Raw genomic sequence first — 10,008 nt, forward strand, 5'->3', positions numbered from 1 at the left:
CCAGTGTCGACCTGGCCTAGCCAAACGGGCCCAGTCTACCACGAGGGGACTTCCGGGAACGGGCCCAAGTGCTCTCCTTATATCCCGGCTAGACTACCGTGTCAGCCTCCTCTCCAATCTCCCTTCCTCCTCTCTCGCCCCGCTCCGGTCTAGTCTTCGCTCCGCCGCCCGGCTCATCTTCCCGCAGAGACGCTCCGGGCCCGTCACTCCCCTTCGACACCTCCAGGCGGTCGCCTGTCGACCTCCGCTCCAAACAAAAACTCCTCACTCTAGGCTTCGAGGCTCTCCGTCGCCTCGCCCCTTCCTACCTCTCTTTCCACCGCCCACCCCGCCCGCCCCGCTCCTCCGCCGCCCGCCCCCTCGCCGTCCCCCGGTCTCGCCCGTCCCGCCGTCGACCCCCGGGCCGCGTCCTCCCGCCGTCCCGGAACCCACATCCTCCCTCCCTCCTCGCCTCCGCCGGACTCATTCTCTTCCCCTCTTCGAAACCCTACTTAAAGCTCACCTCCTCCGAGAGGCCTTCCCACACTGAGCTCCCCTTCTCCCTCTACCGCCCCCCCTTCGCCTCTCCGCGGCTTAACCCTCTTCCCCCCCACCCCAGTCTCCCTCCGCTCCTCCCCCTCCCCCTTCCCCTCCCCTCGGCGCCGTACCCGTCCGCTCGACCGTATATATTTTCATCACCCTATTTATTCTGTCAACGAGACGTACGTCGCCTCGATTCTATTTAGTCGCCATCGTTTTTACGAGACGTTCTTCCCCCGACTCTAGTTACTGCCGTCGTTCTCGTCCGTCCGTCTCCCCCGATCAGACCGTAGGCCCGTCAGACGGCAGGGACCGTCTCGATCTGTACGGTGCTCTGCACACAGTAAGCGCTCAGTCGATACTATCGAATGAACGAACGAATGAGACCCCAGCCTAATCCAGGCTTTCCCCTCCACGAGGCACGGACGGTCCCCCTCCTCCGCCCCCGCTCTCTCACGCTAGTTGCCACGACTCTCCTCTTCCACCGCCATCGCCTACGCTCCGGTGGGCCACCGGCGGGGCACCTCCGGCCACCGTCAACCCCTGGCAGCGCGGCCCGCAGGAGGCCCCCTGGGCCACACACCCCCAGGCGGCCCCCGGGCTAGGACCGCCGGGGTCCGGAGCCAACGGGAGGCGGGGACGGGCGCCGTCGCCGAGGGGGGCCGCTGCCGCTCGCCCGGCCTCCTCCCCTCACGCCCGAAGGGAGGCCGCCGGACGGGGCCTCGGGCCGGACGCCGCCGCCGTACAGTGCCGGGACCCCTCCCTCCGGAGACCCGATCTTCGAGCACGGGCTGCCGGCGGGGGCCGCTGCGCGGGGCCGTGTGTCCGGGGCCGGCGTCGGCCCCCGAAGGTCCACCCCCCCCGGCGCTGCTAGGCGTGGGGCGGGGGAACCCGGGCGGAGCCCAACCCGGGCTGCTTCCCAACCGGTCCCGAGTCCCGGGACACCGTACCCTCCCGCGGGACAGCGGGAACCAGAGCCGCAACTTGAGCTACGGCCTCGGCCCCCGCCGAGACCGGAGCCGGGGCCCACTTGGAGCCCTCGGGAGGCCAGCCGTCAAGAGGCACGGCTCGGCGAGGTCTCGCCGGGGGTCGGATCTCCGGGGACTCCGGACGGGGCGGGTCACGGGCCCCGGGCGAGGGACCCGAGCCCCCCTCCCCGGCTCCGTCGGCCCGACCTGCCGGCAACAGACTCCACGCCGAGGCCGAGAACGGGGAAGACGATGACTTTATAATAATAAAAAAAAAAAAAGGCGACGATTCCGAAAGCGGCTTCCGTCGGCCCCCACCGACCCCACGCCCCTCCCTCCCCCCGAAGCTTAACGCCGGTCCCGCCCCGCCCCCCCCCCCCCGCCCCCCGGCCCAGGCCCGTTCCCGGTGCTGGCTGGCAGCACGGGAGAAGGTGGGCTCCGGGCCACCGCGCCCACTGCCGGGTCGGGGGTCACGCCTCCATGGCTCGGTGGCCCCGGCCGGCCCCGAGACCTTTCGGGAGGCAGCCCCCGGGTCCCCTCTGCTGCCCCGGGGCTCCGGTCCCGCTCTCCGCCCGGGTCCGCCGGGCCTCCCGGCCCGGTCTCGCCGCCGGCGCCGCCAGGGGCAGGTCGCTAGGCCGGACCGCGTAGCCGGGGGCCCGCGGTCCCCGAGGGGGAGCCGCCTCCACGCCCGCCCGCGGGGGAGCGGCGGGCCTCGGGCGGGGAAGGGAACGGGGCCGGCGACCGGCCGGCTCGAGGTCCGGGCTCTCCGTGTCCAGGGAGCGGCTGCGCCGGCCGAGGGCCGCGGGAGCCGGCGGGGCCGGGGGGCCCGGGCCGGGCAGGCCCAGGCGGCGGGGGAGGCTGCCCACGCCCCAGGGGAAGCCGCCAGAGGGGCCGGGGGCCGGGGCCCGGCCGACGCGGCCGACGTCCCCGAGCCCGCCCTCCTCGGAGGGGGAGAAGCAGGCGTCGAAGGCCTCCGGGGAGGCGGCCAGGTGCTCGTGGGCGTCCTCGCACTCGCCCTCGCCCTCCCGCTCCACGTCCACGATGTCGAAGGTCACCATGGCAGGCAGGGCCGGGAGGTTCTGGGCGAAGGAGGAGTCCGAGGCCGAGCCGCCCGACAGGCTGGAGAAGAGCGCCCCGCCGCCGCCGCCGCCGTCGCCGAACGCCACCAAGGCCTGAGAGAAGCTCACGGCCAGCTCGGCCTCGGCCTCCCCCGGGCCCCCCTCCGGCCCCGGGTCCCCGCCCCGGGGCCCCCGCGGCCGGCCCGCCGCCTCGCGCCCGCCCCTCCCCGGCGTCGGGGCGCTCCCCGCCGGCTCCCGCTCCCCCCGGCCCCTCGGCCCGTCCCGCCGCGGCTCCCAGTACAGCAGCCGCCCGCGCAGGGCCGCCAGGCGCCCCTCCTCCGTCTCCGCCGGGGGCCGGGCGGTCCCCTTCCCCGAGGGCCAGGGGCCGAAGTCCCCGAAGGCTTCGAACGGCCCCCCGTCCCCCACGGGGGAGGTGCCCGGGTCCTCGTCCTCGGGGTCGAAGAACTCGTACAGGGCGTCGCCGCTGTAGCTGTCCCGAGGCAGGCGGTCTCTGCGGGCCGGCCCCGGGCCCGGCTCCTCCTCCGGCCCCGGGGTCATGGAGTCGTAGTAGCCTTCGTCGCTGTTGGGGGCCGACTCCGGCCGGTCGCTCTGGGGAGACAGAAGGTCCCCGGGCTCGGGAGCGCTAGGCGACGCGGGGCCCCGGGGCGGCGGGCGGCGGTCCCCCGGCGGGCCCGGGCTCGGGGGGCGCCCGCCGCCCGCCGCGGCGGGGCTCTCCCACCCGCGCCGCCCGCCTCCCCCGTCGGGCCGGTCCGCCTCCTCCATCCCGTCCGGGCTGGCCATCTCCTCCCCGCCGCCCTGGTAGGTGACCAGACAGGAGCCGCGCTTGGCCGCCTCCCTCCCCGGCCCCCTCTCGCCGGACACCGTGCTCTCGGCCAGGCTGTCCTCGTCCTGCTCCGCCGTGACGTCCCCGCAGCCGGTCAGCGAGTCGAAACTCTTCAGCGACGTCACCTCCCCGAACAGGAGGCTCAGCCGGTCGCCCGAGCGGCCGGAGTCCGGCTCCCCGGCCTCGCCCCCTCCTCCCGCTCGTCCGCCGGGGGCTCTTCCGGGTCGGCCTCGGCGGCCCGGGCCGGCGGGGGCCGGCGGGGCCGGCCGGCCCCTCGGCCGGCGGGTCGGGCCCCGGCTCCCCCGGCCCGCGGCCGCCCGAGGCGTCCGGGCCGCCGGTCCCGGACCCGTCGGAGGCCGGAGGGGTAGCCGAGCCGGGGGGATCCGCCCGCGCCTCCCGGGCGGTCCCCGGGGCCGCCGCCCGGCTCTTCTTGTGGAGGCGGATGCTGCTGAGCAGCCCCTTCAGACCCCGGCGGGGCCGCTGCGGCGCCGGCGGCCGTTCGCTCCCGGAGGCCTCGGGGCCGGGCGGCGCGGGCCCCGGGTCCCCCGGGCGCTCTGCGGGCCGGGCGGCGGCCCGGCCTCCCGGGGGCGGTCCGGGCCCCCGGCCGCCCGGCCCGGCCCGTCCCGGGTCCGGCTCTGCCCCTTCCCGGCGGCGCCCTTCCCGGGGCCCCGGCTCCGGCCGCCCCCGAAGAGGCTGGGCAGCGTGCAGATGCCCCGCTTGCCCCCGAACAGTTTCAGCGCCGTCTTCCGCAGCTTGCCGGGCCCGGGGGCCGGGGCCGGCTCCGCCCCGGCCCCCTCCCCGGCCGCCTCCGGGCCCCGGCCGCGGGGCTCCGCTCCGGCCGCCTCGGAAGGCTCCGTTCCCTCCGGGCGGGCGCCGCCGACGGTTTCCATGGCGACCGGGCCGGCCGGGTGCGCTCGGCCGGAAGCGGGGGTCCCGGGGGCCGGCAGGCTCAGCCGGAGGGGTCCGCCGGGACGCTTCGGGGACGGGTCTGCGGAAGGCGGAGACGGGCGGAGATGGAGTGCCTGGCGGCGGCCCCGGGGCGGCCCGCGGGGACCCGCCGGAAGGCCGCCGTCCCATCCGTCCGGGTCCGGGGCCTCCCGCGCCGCCCCCCGCGGACCCCCCCCTCCCCGGGCCGCCCACCCTGCCGACGGCACCTGAGCCCCCTCCCCCTCCTCGGGCTGCCGCTGGCCCCGCAGAGGGAGGGACCGCCCAATCGGGTCCGCAGCACACAACGAAGCCAACTGCAATCTACCGGGCGCCGAGCACCGCTCTCCGCGCGTGCCGAGCACCGGGCGGGGGGGGACACGACCCGAAACCACCCTCGATCCTTCAACGGATCGACCCACGGCCAGAAGGGGCGTCCTCCCTCGGCACCCGGGGCGACTCCTCCACGTGGCCGACCGTTCCGGCGGCCCCGTCCCTCTGGACCGTACGTCGCGAGCACGGAATCTGTCCGCTGATTCTCGTGCCGCGTGGCACGGCGCTGCGCACGGAATAGTAATAAGCGCTCACTGTGTGCCGAGCACCGTTCTAAGCGCTGGGGGAGATACGGGGTCATCGGGTCGTCCCACGTGGGGCTCACGGTTAACCCCCGTTTGACGGGCGAGGGAACCGAGGCACGGAGAAGCGAAGCGACTCGCCCACGGTCACCCGGCTGACGAGTGGCCGGGCCGGGGTTCGAACTCTTGACCTCTGACTCCCAGGCCCGGGCTCTTTCCACTGAGCCACGCTGCTTGTCTAGATTATATCTGTATTAAGTGCCCGATAAATACCGCCGCCCGACGGCCCCCGGCCGCCCGCCCCCATCCTTCCGGTGGCCTCCGGCGCTGCCTAACTCTCTCCCACAGGCTCCCACCGTGCCCCAAGAATAATAATAACGTTGGTATCTGTTAAGCGCTTACTATGTGCACAGCACCGTTCTAAGCGCCGGGGTAGACACGGGGGAATCGGGTCGTCCCACGTGGGGCTCACGGTCTTCATCCCCATTTTACAGACGAGGGAACTGAGGCCCGGAGGAGCGAAGCGACTCGCCCCCGGTCACCCGGCTGACGGAGCCGGCATCCGAACCCGTGACCTCTGACTCCCAAGCCCGGGCTCTTTCCACTGAGCCACGCTGCTCGGAGGCCCACCCGGGGCCCCCACCTGACCCGCCGGGACCGTTACCTAACTCGACCCGCCCGGCGACCCCGCCGCGGGAACCCGCGGGCCCGGCAGGTGACGTGCAGGCGGGCAAGTCGCTCCCCCGAGACTAGAGACGGAAAGCCCTCCGGCGACCCGGGGGGGGGGGGGGGGGGTCCCGAGGGGTCACTGAGCCTACGCCCCCCGCGTCCAGGCAGTGACACCTAACCCCCTCCGCCCCGGGGGGATAGGGAAACTTCTTTTCTGATCTCTCCCAGCCTCCCCCCCCCCCCCCCCCCCCCCGTGACCCATTCCCCAGGGACAGAACCAGGTGGGAGGTTCCTCCTTCCCGCTGCGGTGACGGTTCTCAGGGGAGGAGGGGCCCGGCCGGCGCCGTCTACGTCTCTCCCCCCGCCCCGGGTGGCCGAAGCCTCCACGGGCTGGTTCTCCCACCCCCCGGGGGTTTCTTCCTCCTTCTGCCGCCGACCCTGTCCCCTCGGCCGGCTCCTCGCCTCCGTTTTTCTCCTTCCCTCATCAGCGGACAAAGGGCGGTGAGCAAAGGAGGCCGCCGCCGTCTGCCTCTGGTCCCGCCCCACGCGTGCCCGGGAGACGGTTACCCCTCTCCAGGGGTCCCCGGCCCGAGGGGGAGCGAGGGGGAGCCGCTTTCTCCGGAGGGGCAACCCGGGGGGGCGGGAAGGGGAGCGGAAGGCCCGTGAGGGTGGGCTCGCCGAACGGCAAGGCCCGTCCCCATTCCGGGCCCGAAATGCCCCGGGACCACCCGCTGGCTCTGGTGCCGGGAGGAGGCGAAGAACAAAACGCCGGCGGGGGAACGCGGACTCTCCCAGCGGGGAAGGCCAGAAGTGGAAGAGGGCGGTCGCGGGGCAGGAGCTGCGGAAGAGGGGTCGACCGCCAGCTCCCGGTCGGGCCCGGGGGCACCCGAACACCGAAATCCGCCCGGCTCCCCCCCGTCCTGCATCTCCCTTCTCCCGCTCCCTGAGGCGTGAAGGTGACAACTCTTCGAGAATTTCCCAAACCCCTCCGGGAGAATTCTTAGAGAGCAGAGTTCTCCCTCCCCCCTTTCCCTCCTACCCCCCCAGGTCCCAGACGGGACCCCTTGGCAGCCCCACGGCACTTAGATTCACATCCCTAATTCATTTATAGCGTCTCTGTCCTCCTCTAGGCTGTAAGCTCGCCGTGGGCAGGGAACGCGTCTACCGACTCGGACCGGACGCTCCCGGCCGTCTAGCGGAGGGCCCCGCGCGCTGCGGGCGCTCGACAGATACGACCGACGGTCCCCGATCCCGGTCCTCGATTCGTTTGCACCCGGGAGGTTTCCGCTCTGACGGGAAAACCGCCGGCGGCGGGCGGACCCGGAGGCGGGTGAGGCTTCGCGGGGACCCGGGCTCCCGGCCTCGCCCCCGGCCTGCAGCCGAGGCACCCGGGCGGGCCCGACGTTCGAAAGGTTGGGGCCGAGAGGGAGAACCCAAGCCAAGCCCGGAGGAGGCCACGGGGGAGACGGGCAGCCGGGGGAAGGGGCTCCTGTAGCTCGGGATGTGTTCCGTTTCGCTCCGCCGTCCGTCTCCCCCGTTCGGACCGCGAGCCCGTCACCGGGCCATCTACCGGTCGCCCGACTGCCCGTTCCAAGCGCTCGGTACAGTGCTCTGCACGTAGTAAGCGCTCAATAAACACGACCGGATGGATCTGGGGAGAAGGAGCCGGAAAACGCCCGGTGGGAGGACGCAAGCGGGCACCGCCCGCCCGCCCGCCACTCCTGCCCGTCCCCTCCGTCACCCGGAGGACGCCTGCTGTTGTTATGGCGCCGGCCGAGCGCTTACGACGTGCGGGGCACTGTTCTGAGCGCTGGGGTGGACACAGGGTGATCGGACTGTCCCCCGTGGGACTCGTTTTTGCAGCTGAGGTAACTGAGGCGCAGAGAAGCGAGGTGACCCGCCCGAGGTCGCACGGCGGACGAGCGGCGGAGGCGGGACGAGAACCCGCGGCCTCTGGCTCCCAGGCCCGGCCTCTTTCCACCGAGCTGCTTCTCTAATGATAATAATGACGGTGTTTGATAAGCGCTTACTACGCGCAAGGCACCGTTCTGAGCGCCGGGGAGGGTACGAGGCCATCGGGTTGTCCCAAGTGGGGCTCACGGTCTTTGTGCCCGTTTTCCGGATGAGGGAACTGAGGCACAGGGAAGCGAGGCGACTTCCCCCAAATCAGCGGGCCGACGAGCGGCGGAGCCGGGATTCGAACCCGTGATCTCCGACTCCCCGGCCCGGGCTCACAGGTGTGAATGTGCACGGACGTTTGCGCGCGGAGCCGTTTAGGGAAGTGCGAAGGGAAGGGCGGTGGGGAAAGGGGAGCCGGAGGGGTACGCACGCCGTCTCTCTCCCTCAGAGAAGCAGCGTGGCTCAGTGGAAAGAGCCCGGGCTTGGGAGTCGGAGGTCACGGGTTCGAATCCCGGCTCCGCCGCTCGGCAGCTGGGTGACCGTGGGCCGGTCACGTCCCCGGGCCTCGGTCCCCTCATCTGGAAGATGGGGGTGAAGCCCGTGAGCCACACGTGGGACGACCCGACGACCCCGGATCTCCCCCAGCGCTCAGAACGGCGCTCTGCACATCGGAAGCGCTTGACAGATTCCAACATTATTAGAGAAGCAGCGTGGCTCGGTGGCAAGAGCCCCGGGCTTGGCGGTCAGGGGTCAGGGGTTCTAATCGCCCCCCCGTCCCTCGTCAGCTGCGTGACATTGGGTCAGTCACTTCCCTGGGCCTCAGTCCCCCCATCTGGAAAATGGGGATGAAGACCGGGAGCCCCCACGGGGGACGACCTCAACACCTTGCATCCCCCCCCACCCCGCGGTGCTTGGCACATAGTGAGCGCTTAACAAACGCCATCATTCCTATCTCGTTTCCAGCCAGCTGGCAGAAAGAGCCCGGGCTTGGCGGTCAGAGGTCATGGGTTCGAATCCCGGCTCCGCCGCTCGGCAGCTGGGTGACCGTGGGCCGGTCGCGTCCCCGGGCCTCGGTTCCCTCATCTGGAAAATGGGGATGAAGACTGTGAGCCTCACGTGGGACAACCTGATGGTAATGTAATGTTGGTATATATTAAGCGCTTACTAGGTGCCGAGCCCTGTTCTAAGCGCTGGGGGGGATCCGGGGGGATCTTATAATAATACTAATAATAACGGTGTGTGTTAAGTGTGACTGTGGGCAAGTCACTTAACTTCTCTGTGCCTCAGTGACCTCATCTGTAAAATGGGGATGAAGACTGGGAGCCCCACGTGGGACGACCTGATTCCCTTATGTCCATCCCAGTGCTCAGAACGGTGCTCTGCACCTAGTAAGCGCTTAACGCAGACCAACATTATTATTATTAAGTGCTTACCAGGTGCCGAGCACCGTTCTAAGCGCTGGGGGAGACCCAGGGGAATCTTATTATAATAATAATGATAATGATAATAATGTCGGTGTGCGTTAAGCGCTTCCTAGGTGCAGAGCACTGTTCTAAGCGCTGGGGGAGATCCAGGGGAATCTTCGTATAATAATAATGATAATCATAATAATGTCGGTGTGCGTTAAGCGCTTATTAGGTGCCGAGCCCTGTTCTAAGCGCTGGGGGAGATCCAGGGGAATCTTATCATCATAATAATAATAATAACGGTGTGTGTTAAGCGCTTACTAGGTGCCGAGCCCTGTTCTGAGCGCTGGGGGAGATCCGGGGTCATCTTATCATCATAATCATAATAATAACGGTGTGTGCTAAGCGCTTACTAGGTGCCGAGCCCTGTTCTGAGCGCTGGGGGAGATCCGGGGTCATCTTATCATCATAATCATCATAATAATAACGTCGGTGTGTGCTAAGCGCTTACTAGGTGCCGAGCACCGTTCTAAGCGCTGGGGGAGACCCAGGGGAATCAGGATGACCCTGGATCTCCCGCGGCGCTTAAAACAGGGCTCGGCACCTAGTAAGCGCTTGACACACACCGACGTTATTATTATTATCATTATTATTATTATTATAACCCCCCCCCCTCCCTCCCCCCCGGTGCAGACCGCGAGCTCGTGATGGGGCAGGGACGGTGTCCGTGGCCGCCCCGTCCCTGGCCAGCGCTCAGCCCAGCGCTCTGCACCAAGCGCGCGTGCACAGCGCCGGGCTAAGCGCTCAGTCGCCAGGAGGGGAGGATTCGCACGCGGCTCCGCTCCCCGCGCCGGCCGCACTTACCCGCCTCATCGCCCGCGCATTGTCCGAGCGGCGGCCGCGGCCCGCTCCGCCGGCCCCGCCCCCGCGCCCCCGCGCCCCCGCCGAGCGACGGGCCGCGCGGCCAATCGGCGGCGGGGACGGGGCCGCGCGGCCAATCGGCGGCGGGGACGGGGCCGCGCGGCCAATCGGCGGCGAGGACGGCGGGGAAGGTACCGCCCCCCCCCCCCCCCCCCCCGCCCGGCCCTCTGAACGCGAACGAGCCACCCGGGGGAGGGGCCGCCCCCGCCTCGCGCCTCCTCGGGG

At 70.7% G+C, this 10,008-nt stretch overlaps 1 protein-coding gene across 1 annotated transcript; it reads right to left on the reverse strand.

Moving 5' to 3' along the window:
• Positions 1-1,877: 1,877 nt before the first annotated feature.
• Positions 1,878-9,783, reverse strand: AMER1 (APC membrane recruitment protein 1). Its single transcript, XM_029067219.1, is given in 6 exon segments — positions 1,878-2,716; positions 2,795-3,216; positions 3,259-3,662; positions 3,697-3,916; positions 3,919-4,377; positions 9,727-9,783. Coding segments are annotated over 5 exon segments (2,166 nt in total). The 5' UTR covers positions 4,280-4,377; positions 9,727-9,783; the 3' UTR covers positions 1,878-1,957.
• Between the last annotated feature and the right edge of the window lie 225 nt (positions 9,784-10,008).

This window comes from Ornithorhynchus anatinus, chromosome 6, assembly GCF_004115215.2.
Source record: "Ornithorhynchus anatinus isolate Pmale09 chromosome 6, mOrnAna1.pri.v4, whole genome shotgun sequence".
Classification (NCBI taxonomy): Eukaryota; Metazoa; Chordata; class Mammalia; order Monotremata; family Ornithorhynchidae; genus Ornithorhynchus; species Ornithorhynchus anatinus.